The 14,011-nt window shown below is 33.2% G+C and overlaps 1 protein-coding gene across 8 annotated transcripts in view; it reads left to right on the top strand.

The window, feature by feature from the left end:
- LOC129717991 (cadherin-87A) overlaps positions 1–14,011 on the top strand; it is a 434,657-nt gene that overhangs the window by 331,516 nt on the left and 89,130 nt on the right. For all 8 annotated transcript variants that reach the window (XM_055668357.1, XM_055668359.1, XM_055668354.1 and 5 more), the window contains 5 exons: positions 8,023–8,476; positions 8,539–9,904; positions 10,134–10,263; positions 10,634–10,757; positions 11,653–11,713. In XM_055668357.1, the coding sequence (XP_055524332.1) occupies positions 8,023–8,476; positions 8,539–9,904; positions 10,134–10,263; positions 10,634–10,757; positions 11,653–11,713 (2,135 nt within the window). The remainder of the gene's footprint in view (positions 1–8,022; positions 8,477–8,538; positions 9,905–10,133; positions 10,264–10,633; positions 10,758–11,652; positions 11,714–14,011) is intronic.

The raw sequence follows: 14,011 nt of genomic DNA, 5'->3' as shown, positions 1-14,011 counted from the left end.
TTTTGAGGAAAACCAGTTTAAATTCACCAAAGTACGTATTTTCATGGAAACCTGATTTTCCCAGTCTCCCACGGTAGGTTTCAACTTAACTCTTCAATTTTCAAGCTCTTTATTTTTAGAGTGACGTCTCCTGAATCCAAAGATAGTGAAAGATTTTTTCTAGCATGCATAGATTTGGAGAAAGTCAAGTTTTCATAAGAACTCGTACTTTAGTGAATTCAAACTCGTTTTTCTCTAAATCTGTGCATGCTAGAATAAATCTTTCAGCATCTTTGGATTCAGAAGACGTTACTCTAGAAATATGGAACTTGAAAATTGAAGAGCCAAGTTGAAACCTACTGTGGGAGACTGAGAAAGTCAGGTTGCCGTGAAAATACGTACTTTAGTGAATTTAAACTCGTTTTTCTCAAAATATTTGCATGCTAAAATAAATATTTCATCGCATATTGATTCAGGAGATCTTACTTCAAAAATGTAGAGCTTAAAATTTGAAGAACGATTTTCTTATTTGAATATATATGAAAATACGTAGTTTTGTGATTTTGTACTGAAATAATATAGAAACTCCAAAATTAACTCTTACATACTATATTTCATCCACCTGACATGATTTGATACATGGAGCAATTGATACGTATGAAAATTCCCAGTGTTTGCTCAATCTGTTAGAAAAATTTAAAAAAAAAAACACCGACATATTTGCTTCTCACAAAAACGGGGAGGGGTCCAGAGGGGTGGCACCTTTACCAAAACTTAGAGCAACTATTCCCCTTGAATAAAATTCTAAGTTTTCCCAAATCGGCCGTTCCAGTGCTGAGCACGAGCATTTTCAAAAAAAAAAGGTTCGTCCCGGGTCTTCACGGGTTAATGCTGAATTTGGAAAATCTCTAACAGTGAATTTAAATGTGAAAAACTGTTTCCATAACTATAACAATATGAATATAACGATACCATAATCCGGCAACCAACCAGCACCACCATACCAGCCAACTACGAAGAACATTTTGCACGGTGGTACAACTGATGAAATAAGGATGCTTGAGTTCCCCAGGAACGTTTTTTAATGAAGGAGCAAGATCGCGCGAAATGACCATTTTTGATTTGAATGAAACTTTGCACACGTATTTGGCTTAGCAAACTGAGCATTTTTTCACAGATGGAGAGATTTTTTACACCCATGAGTTACATTCTAAAAGGGCGTATGCCTTTCGGCATAGGTTCTATTCGAAGCATTGTAGCCCAGAAACCGTTGGTTTTATAGAAAAACTGTCTGAGAATGAGTTGTAGGAAATTAAAAATGCACCACAAAAAAAACATACACTGTACAAAAAAATATTTTGACCAAAAAAATTAAAAATAAACATTAAATTTCAATTTAAAAAAAAAGAGTTGAATTTTTTTTATTTTTTTTTTAAACTTGACGTTAATACGCAACTTTTAAAAAAAAGTCCAGGATGGAGAAATGAAAAATATTTTTTTTATGGTAGATTATTTTTTTAATAAAAATTCTAATTTAAACATTTTTCAAAGTATTTGTATTCTGATGATTTTAAAAGATGCAGAGAGTCATTTTGAATCAAAAAGCTCTTGGTAGTAAACATTCTAAAGGCATCGGTTTTCGAGTTATTTTAAATTTAAACTCAATAAATTATTAATATTTCGGAAAATACACGTTTTTTTAATTTGTCCATGGTTCTCCAGCAAAAACCATACGTTCATTGAAATGCTTTATCAAAAATATACAATTCATTTTTTGACAACAAAACGATTGGATAAATAACTAAAGCGCTAAACCTTAGCCTACCTACACGTTCCCCCTTGCCGAATGTTTTATGAAAAATATGTTTGTCGTGCAACACTACCTGCTTGTTTACTAATAATAACTGTTTGTAAAGTACGCAACCAATAACTACTGGGTTACCTATAATATCTGTTTTCGTTTATGAATACGATTGCGCTTCTCCAGAAGTGTTAGTAACAGTTTGCATTTGTGAAGATGAATAAAGTGAAAATGGAATACACCAAGCCCAAATGCTGTAAACCCTTTCCTGGTCATCGGTGCTCATCATGCTTACGCAAATTAAACGAAAACGTTATTGCAAAATTAAAAATATAGAACAGTCAAGCTCATTTTGATACGTCTTTATTAATTTGTGATTCGTGTAATTAATGGAATGATAGTCAAGTCACCATTCATCCCTTCGTTGTTTACTATTCAGAATCTGGAACACTTAAGAATATCAGCTTCATCATAATATCGGAAGAACTCCATCATGATACTGTTGCGGTTCAGGTGTTCATTGCCAAATTAATGAGTTTCTTGAAAACAACAATAGAGTTGAAAAAAGCGATATTATTGTCTGATGGAGCTGCCTCACAATATTAAAATAGAAAAAACTTTGCAAGTCTTTGCAAGTTCAAAACAAAATATAACTTCGATGCAGAGTGGCATTTTTTTGCGACTTCTCATGGTAAAGGCCCATGCGATGCAATTGGTGGCATATTAAAACGAATGGCAGGAAATGCAAGTTTAGCTAAAGAACATGAACATCCCATTACAAGCGCAAAAGAATTGTATGATTGTAATGGAAATTCATCAAACATGTCATTTAATTGGGTATCATATGAAGAATATGAACAAGGAATAACAGAATGAAGCAATATTTTCAAAAAATCTATAATAATAGCTGCCACACAAAAGTATTACTCTTTTGTTCCGATTTCAGAAAATAAGATACAAACGAAGCTGTTTTCAAAAGATGACGAATCATTTACTTATGATGTATATAAAATATAAGGTGAAACTGTAAGGTGGTTCTGTAAAGTATCTATGTCATAAACAAATATGTTCCTAAGATAATAAAACTCGAAAATAAATATTTGATTCTTATATATATTTATATCACTTAGAACATTTAACTCTTTTCTTGAGAACCGTTCGCCCAATCGTTTTGTTGTCAAATTGAATTGTATATTTTTGATCAAGCATTCCAATGAACGTATGGTATTTGCTGGAGAAATGGACAAATTAAGTAAAAATCTAAATAATTATAATTTTTCGAGCATAAATTAGAAATAACTCGAAAACCAATGCCATTTTTTTTAAATCGAAATTTAATGTTTATTTTTATTTTTTTTTTGGTCAAAAATATTTTTTTTGTACAGTGTATATTTTTTTTATGGTGCATTTTTAATTCCCTACAACTCATTCTCAGACAGTTTTTCTATACAACCAACGGTTTCTGGGCTACAATGCTTCGAATAAAACCTATGCCAAAAGGCATACGCCCTTTTAGAATGTAACTCATGGATGTAAAAAAACTCTCCACCTGTGAAAAAAGCTCAGTTTGCTAAGCCAAATACGTGTGCAAAGTTTCATTCAAATCAAAAATGGTCGATTAAATTTTCGCGTATTTCCAGGCGATTTGAAATGATTTTGCTCGAAGCTCAAATACAATAGTTAGTTGAACCACCAAATGACCGAGTCGGAAGAAAGATTAAGTACCACTAGTAACCCCACTGATCCAACACCGGGTTAAGTTGCTATCAATGCAGATTGCTTCGAGATTCTCGCTAAATTACATAGTAAAATTGAACAATTGAGCGCGGTGCGTATGTTATCCAAAATTACTGTTTGACTGTATTCCGCTATAATTATATTTCAGTGGGTTCAGCAACAGTCACAGTGAAACAAAAATTTATCATAATCATTAAAAAATGTCAATGTTATATAATATATGCTCAAAGTCAACGCATGAACAACTCGCATATCAAACCAGCAAGGGTCTGTTAGATGCTATTTGTAAAAATCCACAATACCTACTCGGTTTGTATTAACCCTCTAGTGCCCAAATTAATTTCTAGACGGACTTCGGTAAAATCACTATGAATCATTATGAACACTTTTTAAGTATTTAGTGAAGCTTTGAGAGGTTTGACTAAAGCCCGTCAAAAGGCGGCATTGGGCACTAGAGGGTTAATTGAAGTACTGTCATAAGGGTGGCAGTCAGTGTTGCACAATTTCGAAACTATAAAATGAAAATGATACAAGAGTGCAATTTCCTTCTCACTCTCTTCAAACTGATATGTATACACTATAGTATACACTATACACTATACTATACTATATATTCACTATAAACTATACACTTTACACCATGATATGTATATACTATAGTGTGTCACTCCTGTCCAATGTCAATGAAAAACATGTCAGTGAAATAAAGAGATGTCTCAATTAATTAATAATTAGTTTATCTGAGCCAATCCATTGCTTGGAAGCGATGAAGTAGATAAGCATCTACATCTTCAACCGCATAAACATCGCTAAAGTAACACAGCGTGTGCAAAAGCACTGTAGTGCTGCCAGTCCTCATTATCACTATCGACTGATTGGGACTAAGGTATTTTTTAATTTTCAGCGCATTCGTGTTGAAACTGATATTCGTAGTAATCAGTTTCAACTGAAAATCTATCATTGACGATAGTAAAAATTTGTAACCCTTGGTGCCATACAGTGTTCGAAAAAGATAATTTAACAAACATAATTCATTTGTACTTGATATAAACCAAAAACGGTTTTTAGAAAAATTGTTCATAAAATATTACGGAAATGTTGTTTGGAAAATTTTTCGGCCTACTATCATAAAAATATAAAGTTTACCTTTTGAAACAGCGAAAATACATGAATAGTTTCGTCATCTAATTTGTAGAACTTTTTAAAATATTAACCCCTTTCAAAATATAAAACCCCCTGAAGTTTAGTGTTTTTATTGAAACTTTTTAAATATTTTTTTTTCTAAGAACAATGGTCTAGACAAATATAATAGCTCAAAATCGTGAACTTCTTTCATTTACTTTAAAAACAAAGGGTTAACTGCCAAACTTGCAATATGTAACTTCTTAGCCTCAAACTACAGAAACATAGTGTCTTCAGCAAAATTGTAGATAATGTTGTGACAGAAAAATTTAGCGAAAACACGTTTCTTCTAATTCCTATTGTTTTGGAGATACACCGTTTCATATTAGGCTAGTCCACAAAATTTACCAAAATTCACAAAAAAAAAAATGAATTCTTCCATTTTTTCCAGTTTGAGCTTTGAGGCAAACTTTTTTTCGCTTTTGTCGACCAGTGCACAGTGGGGCGACTCCATACAAATGCTGGCCAAGCAAAAAAATGTCTTCAAATCATGGAAAATATATGGTTTTTATGTAATTTTGGGATGCTGAGTCCGAATGTGATATTATTTTTGCATGAAAATGCATATTTCTGACGCCAGGAAAATTTTCATGTTTTTTATATATATTATATGAGGAAAATTTCACATCGGTTTCTATCTTTTGGAAAATAAAATGCATGATGCTTGAAAGACTTTCATATGCCATAAAAAAACATAAAATATTAATCAGTTATTAAGAAAATAAAAAAAATATCATTTAAAAAATATGCTTTGTGTTCAAAATCACTTATGACTTGTTGTTTTCAAAGTGACTATTTTATATTGCTTTTATTTATCGCATTCTTCTTTTTATTCACTTCTACCTTCACCTTCATTTTTGTGTTTATTTTCAATACAGTTTTAATATCTTAAGGAAAGGTTTTCAAATAGCAGTTTCTTACGTCGAAATATACCACAATATATCTAACTAATGGTAGCAGTGGTCATAAGCTCCTACAAGGAAAAAACGTCAAAATAAAAATTCACTATTTGCTCTGTAGAAATTAGCAGGCGATGTATTATGTCATGGTTTATGCTTACACAATTGTTTTTACATGTGACTGGTATGATATAAACTTAAAACATGATTTTGGTGCTCAGTGCTGGTGTACCAAAACATAAACAATGATTAGTTTTTGATACTTCGTTAATTATCGGAATATAGATGAGTTAGACTTGTAAATATGAAAATAGTGTGATTAATTATACTGAAACATGTTTGAAAACGTTGTTATTATAAAACTAGTGCGATCTATTTGTTATTCTGTTGACGGTTTGCAGTGTGCAATTTAAATTTACATTTTTAAAGTCCGATATGTGCCGAACGCTCGTTGTTTCTCTTCGAAAGAAGGGTACTCTGCGCAACTCTGGGCAGGATCGGACTATATGCATTTTAAAGCATTTTTTCCAAGCTATCTTTTAAAACTAGTGTTAATAGTGCCAAACCCTGCCATCTAAACTTTAAACGCTGTTTTATGCAAAAAATTCGTATTTTTTTTATTCCGCTTAATTTTTTTGAGTATTACAATGAGATTATACATTGTCCAATGATGAGGATTTATTCTCCACTATACTATATACAACTTTTCCTCAGACGTCATCAAGATTCAAGTTACCCTTAAGGCTCCAGCAAATTTCGCAAAATTGCATTTTTTCCAAGAAAAACGCTAAAAAACGCTGACTCAGTACACTTTGAAAAATCATAGAAAATTCAAATTTTGTCGTAATGCTCCAAAAATTTGGATTCTAACACTTCAATAGTATACAACTATGGGAAAAATAAAAAATAAATGAAATTCGCATTTTCAATTTTGGGTCGATGGCCAGCGATTCCCAACTGTGTAATGTTGTCACGAAAAACTGTGCCTAAAATACTTTTTTTCTAGCTATTCTTGTTTTGGAGATATAACGTTTTTATTAGATTATTCCTTAAAATTAGATTTATTTTAATATCTAGAAAACAGTAGTACACTGGATTCTCTTTTTACGAATCGCGTAAAAAAATCGCGTAATTTTGAACAAATCGCGTAAAAAAATCGCGTTATTTGGAGCAAATCGTGTAAAAAAAGATCGCGTCGTTATAAAATCTTTCGCTATATAGTAAGTGTGTGTGTGTATATGTGCGTATGTATGTGTTTGTATGTGTATGTATGTGTGTGTTACATCTTGGCTCATAAACAATATTTCCCATGTCACGTATCTCGTAATTTCAAGAAAATCGCGTAATTTCGAGAAAATCGTGTAAAAAGACGTGTAAAAAGATAATGCAGTGTATTAAGAAGTCACAATATGTAGCATATATTTGTACATCATCCAAACACACAACTTTGTAAAAGAAACAACAAATGCATTAGGGTAATGAAGATACTGGAAGGAACAAACTTTTCAATCAACATCGTAGAGTGATCATGACAATAATTCATCCTGTGCAGGTTTCGTCTGTTGGTTTTGTTTACCTATGATCTGGGGATGAAAAAAACTGATTTTACATTTTTTTGGCTATAACTCGGACTTTGTAGAAGCTATCTTTTCGTGTCTTCTACAAAGTGATGTGGTTCAAATATATACAAATATAAGTTGAACGTTGTTGGCTTCCTAAAACTACAGTTCCTTAGTTATTTTAAAAAACTGGATTTGAAGGACCAGTCTAATACGAAACGTTTTATTTCCAAAACAAATAGAGTTAGATGAGAAATGACTTCGACAAAGTTTGTTGTGACAACATTATATACTACTTTGCTGAAAACACTTCACAACTTACTACTTTCATAATAAGCAAAAAAATGAAACTTTGCATATGCATAACGACTGTTGCGTTGGCTTCCAAAAATGGTTCGATTTCACACTTTTGACTTTTTCCCTCGAGAATAATTGATAGTTTCATTGTTGAAAAATGTTAAACTTGTTTGCAGTTACCTTTATCTTTGACGTAGTTCTGATTTTCAGTTTGTAATGCTATGACGTTTTAAACATATCTTAGTCCATTTTTGAATGAAACTTTTTCCACCCTAGTTTTGAAGATATAGGACTGCCACCTAACACATAATCTGTAATTTGTAAATTTCGATAGTTAAACTGTTAAATACAGGCTGTTTAAACATTAATAAATTGCTTATAACAGCTTCAGCTAGCTCATTTTAAAGAGACTGAAATATAAGAAGCCATTATAAGCTTGGTAACGGTTGATCAGGTGATTAATATTAACAATAATGTTACTTTCCTAAAATGCGATTTTGATCATTTTGACAAAAAATCGTAAATACCAGTACAATGAATAAAAAGTGTCTTTTGATTTTATTTTCAGGTACCATACGAAACAGAAGTGCTAGAAAACGCGCTTCCCGGCACGATTATCTTTCGGTCGATCCTCGTAACAGACAGGGATACCGTTGGGGAGAATCTTGATATAACCTGTATTCCACAGCCGCAAAATCCGGACGCTTGCGAAAAGTTCACTATTGAAATAACTGAAAGTAGGCAGGACAAACTAACAGCGGTAGTTAGACTGAAAGGTCATTTAGACTACAATGAACGCATGATCTATCAAATTTTATTGGATGCTACTGATGGCATGTTCAATGCTACTGCTGGCCTTGAAATCCACGTTAAAGATGTGCAAAACACTCCTCCGGTGTTTCAAGGATCTTTAGCGGCTGTCATCAACGAAGACAGTCCAATTGGCACGCTGGTGATGACGATTCACGCTAGGGATGGTGATCGGGGGCAACCCAGAAAAATTTTATATGAATTAATTACAAGTATGTTTTGAGATAGGTGCTAGGGGACGATCTCGTTGTAATGATTTATATGTATTTCACAGATCCCATGGATTATTTCCTGCTAGATCGACAAACAGGAGAGCTTCGCACTGCGAAACCATTGGACAAGGAAGCCCTCCCCGATGACACAGGTCTAATTATCCTCACTGTGAAAGCTCGAGAATTGATCGACGGAGCTCCAGGAAATGACAACCTCACAGTGGCCACTACGCAAGCATCAATCACTATTCGGGATGTGAATGATTCGCCACCAATGTTCAACAAAAAGGAATATTTTGTGTCAATGTCAGAAAACACTGCACCCGGTACTCCTTTGCCAATCGAAATGAGCGTTCACGATCCGGATGTGGGTGAAAATGCAGTGTTTTCTCTTCGATTGAATGACGTATCCGAGGTGTTTGATGTCGAGCCAAAATTAGTTATGGGCTCCTCCCAGATTAGTATACGAGTAGCAAATGGTTCTCTGGACTACGAAAATCCAAACCAAAGAAAATTTATTGTGCTAGTGATTGCCGAGGAAACGAAAACTAATCCGCGGTTATCATCAACTGCTACATTGACCGTCTCCATAACGGATTCGAATGACAATAGACCTATTTTTGAGCAAGATTCATACTCAGCAACAGTATCAGAGACTGCCAATTCAGGACATTTAATTACTACGATAACGGCTAGAGATCTTGATTCGGGTCATTTTGGAGACCAAGGGATTCGTTACGCATTGTCAGGAACCGGTGCCGAGTTGTTCCATGTAGATTCCGTTACTGGTGCTATTACGGTAGCAGGCTGTCCACCTGTAGAAAATATTTCGGTAAGACGAAAGAGACAGAATCCTTCCTCAGACGAATTAACTATGGATTATCCAGTATTGAATAATTTTAACATTTCTTCTGATGGGCGAACTGGGTTTCTGGACCGAGAGGATGAATATATGTCGTATAAAATTCTTAGCGATGGACAATCTAACGAATTTAAAGATAGTAACGTAATTGCTCCTCCGACAGTTTCTAACTGGGAAGCTTCTGATTCGGAAGAGAGTGAAACCACTACAACGTGGTATTTGGCCACTACTAAACATGCAAAAGACAACAATCCATCCTCTACACAAAACATTTTTCAGCCTAAAGGTATACAATCTCATGACAAAGCAGGTCCAGGAAAAGCGCCCTGTTTGGACTACGAAAACCAAGCAGTTTATTATCTATCTTATAAAGCTACTGATGACGAAGGTCGCGGCCAGACCTCAGTCGTTTCGCTACGAATAACTTTATTGGACGCAAATGATTCTCCACCGGTTTGTGAAAGTCCTCTGTACAGGGCTTCTGTCGATGAAGGAGCTACCATCTTTGAACCTCCGCTCATCATCAAAGCACGGGATCCAGATGTTGTTTCGGAAATTAATTATCGGTATTTGTACTAAATTGTTTCATATAATATTATGTTATACCGAACTGTGATCGCATGATAGTCCAACGATAGTTGACATTGGAGCGCGTATGGGACGATAATGCGATTTCAATCAGTATATACATGCCCTTTGATCTCTAGTCGCATTTTTGATTTCAGTGCATCTATCTTCATTATTCATACCGTTGAATGTAGGTATCTATGTTTTCTTTTTCTTCTTCTCTCGCAGCATAATTGGCAACGAGGCAATTACGCATCATTTCGAAATCGACAAACGTTCCGGTCAGTTGACTATCTCTAAAAATACCGCCCTCGATGTGAATCATTTGAAGTCGGAAATCGTGTTTTTTGCAGTCGAGGTAAGTTTTGTGAGTACTACTAGGGGGGATGGTCGTGAATCGTGGCTACAACTGATTTTACCATACTGAAGCTAGACGAATGTTTTTCTGATAGTTAATTGTATGGACAATAATTATTTACTATATCAAATCTAGAGCTGTTATTGAACGTTATTGAAACCAGTTAGCCTCACTTTACCCTTGTCCTCGAATCCATAACCATAAGATCAACGACTTTATCGACAGTACTGACTTTGTAGGATTTTAACTGAAGCAACCGTGTATTAACTCTACATTTATTTACATTGTTCCTTTGTTTCTATATGTGTATCGACATCGATAATTCTATTTGCTTACGGTTGATTGTAATCTATTCTAACACGTATTACAGGCAAGCGATGGACTCTTCACGACTCTATGCAACGTGAATATAACCATCCGTGACGTGAACAACCATGCACCGCAGTTCTCTAGAGAGCATAATCTGGCCTCAATCGAAGAAAATTTTCCGACTGGTAAGTAAAATATTGTTATTAATGATAATGACCGACGACTACATCCTGTGCTCGGGGAACAAGTTTAGAAACAAGCCGTGATGAGGACGATGATGATGGTGATGATAATACGAGCGATAGAGATGATGATGTTATACGACTGCTCAGCGTTCTCTTCCTAACTGTGACTGTGCTATGCAACGTGCATAACATTCACAGCCATTCCCGCTCGAGAAAATAGCCTTGTGAAGAAAGGAAGATGCTATTCAGAACCCTAATAATAGTCATTAGCAAGCTACTTCACGCCCTGGTATTCAGATGCAATTAACAATGACTTGACCTGAAGGAACAGTTTGTATCAAGAAGAATTTCTGTTATCGGACGATTAAACCAGCTATTTGTGGCGCTTATGTTAATGAAACGTTCTTGGAATCCCGCAGATCTTGTTTGATTAAACTGAGATTCATCCTGTTCACAGCTGCCGATAATTTAAATGGGGCAAGGAATATTTTCGAAAGTTGTTCGATTCTAAATTCAACCTCGTACTAAATTAAAGTGCTACTGAAAAACGTCTTGATTTTTAACAATTATTCTGTAAAGTTCTAGCTCGTGGTATCATCACTCTAAACAGTAGAATCGATTTTATTCCACTATAACAATTCTGTTGCTGTTTATCACATTTGACGAACAAATTACTAGGAAATTCTGGGTCAATAGACCATAAGAGTTACGATTTATCGCCGGTTAGGTGAAGAGCACATGAGCAACACAAAAACTATTCATCTCAACGCTTTTGAACCCGCTCGGTCTCATCACTGTTGAAAAATCAATAGATTCGTTCCATGCTCTGAAAATAGAAACAAGCGCGAAGCTAGCAACTGACACATTTCTCTTCTCTGCTCTAATCAATTTACAGGCACCAAAGTTGAACGATTGCAAGCGATCGATTTAGATACGGGGATAAACGCAGAGATCAGGTAAATATAAATTTACTGACACACAAAGCGACATGTTCGTTCACGGTAGCTGCAGTGATAAATTTTATGTAAATAAACATAGCAAAGATTCTACACCAATTAGGGTTGTTCGAAACCCAAAAAACAAGTTCCGATGGCATAATCGAAAAGGTTTTTATATTTTTCCGTTAAGCTGAAAAATAAACAATAAACAATAAACAATAAACAATAAACAATAAACAATAAACAATAAACAATAAACAATAAACAATAAACAATAAACAATAAACAATAAACAATAAACAATAAACAATAAACAATAAACAATAAACAATAAACAATAAACAATAAACAATAAACAATAAACAATAAACAATAAACAATAAACAATAAACAATAAACAATAAACAATAAACAATAAACAATAAACAATAAACAATAAACAATAAACAATAAACAATAAACAATAAACAATAAACAATAAACAATAAACAATAAACAATAAACAATAAACAATAAACAATAAACAATAAACAATAAACAATAAACAATAAACAATAAACAATAAACAATAAACAATAAACAATAAACAATAAACAATAAACAATAAACAATAAACAATAAACAATAAACAATAAACAATAAACAATAAACAATAAACAATAAACAATAAACAATAAACAATAAACAATAAACAATAAACAATAAACAATAAACAATAAACAATAAACAATAAACAATAAACAATAAACAATAAACAATAAACAATAAACAATAAACAATAAACAATAAACAATAAACAATAAACAATAAACAATAAACAATAAACAATAAACAATAAACAATAAACAATAAACAATAAACAATAAACAATAAACAATAAACAATAAACAATAAACAATAAACAATAAACAATAAACAATAAACAATAAACAATAAACAATAAACAATAACTAATAAACAATAAACAATAAACAATAAACAATAAACAATAAACAATAAACAATAAACAATAAACAATAAACAATAAACAATAAACAATAAACAATAAACAATAAACAATAAACAATAAACAATAAACAATAAACAATAAACAATAAACAATAAACAATAAACAATAAACAATAAACAATAAACAATAAACAATAAACAATAAACAATAAACAATAAACAATAAACAATAAACAATAAACAATAAACAATAAACAATAAACAATAAACAATAAACAATAAACAATAAACAATAAACAATAAACAATAAACAATAAACAATAAACAATAAACAATAAACAATAAACAATAAACAATAAACAATAAACAATAAACAATAAACAATAAACAATAAACAATAAACAATAACCAATAAACAATAAACAATAAACAATAAACAATAAACAATAAACAATAAACAATAAACAATAAACAATAAACAATAAACAATAAACAATAAACAATAAACAATAAACAATAAACCATTCGAGTTCGGGATAAGGTTGCTTATAAAACAATCGTGTGCGTACTTATATCAAATTTCGCGATATTAGATTGTTCTCGCAGGTATAATCGATCGAATAGTCATCGAGTTGCTAATTGGTTACCAATAGTTAATGCTTCTAACGAAAGTCCGCTGAAAATCGCTAGAAAATAGCAGAAACAGTGTGAAAAGTGTGTGCCACAGCCGGTACAGCAGCTGCTGTAACCGTCATCGCGGCGGGTAAACAGTGCGATTTAAATAATTTATTGTGAAAATTTTCATGCTCGCTGACTAATTCATTGATACTTATGATATTTTAAAGTGAAAATCGCTTCATACCAAAGCAGAAGAACCGATAGAAGTGTGTCAAAGAGCGATATTAGTACTAATTCGTTCAGCTGTAGTGTATTGTTTACACCGGTATCGCCAGCGCAGGCATTGTTCATTGTGTACATACTGCACGCGGTCCACTAATTCTTCGGTTGTACGTGACCCGAGTGGCAAGCGATACTCGGCAAAAGAAAAAGATATTTTAAACAAAGATTAGAAAAGTTTCTCGAACATACGAAATCGCACGGATAGCGTGCATAAGTGGTTGTGTGTATTGGGTGCGTGCATCAAACCCACCTGGAGTGTGGAAAAACGTTCACTACACGGAATACCCAACTATATCGGTAGCTTGTCGCCAACTTGTTGTGAGTAGAGACGACACGGATCGAAGGGTATGTGTGGTGGATTTGCGTAGGCAATTCACCTAGAAGTGTGTCACTGCTCGTCTTAACGTTGAGAAAACAGAAGGTAGGAAAATCTTTTTTCTATTTTTTCGTATCTGGGGTAAACAACGG

This window comes from Wyeomyia smithii, chromosome 1, assembly GCF_029784165.1.
Source record: "Wyeomyia smithii strain HCP4-BCI-WySm-NY-G18 chromosome 1, ASM2978416v1, whole genome shotgun sequence".
Taxonomy (NCBI): Eukaryota; Metazoa; Arthropoda; class Insecta; order Diptera; family Culicidae; genus Wyeomyia; species Wyeomyia smithii.
Note: the sequence above shows the minus strand (reverse complement) of the source record. Positions and strands in the feature narration are given on the sequence as shown.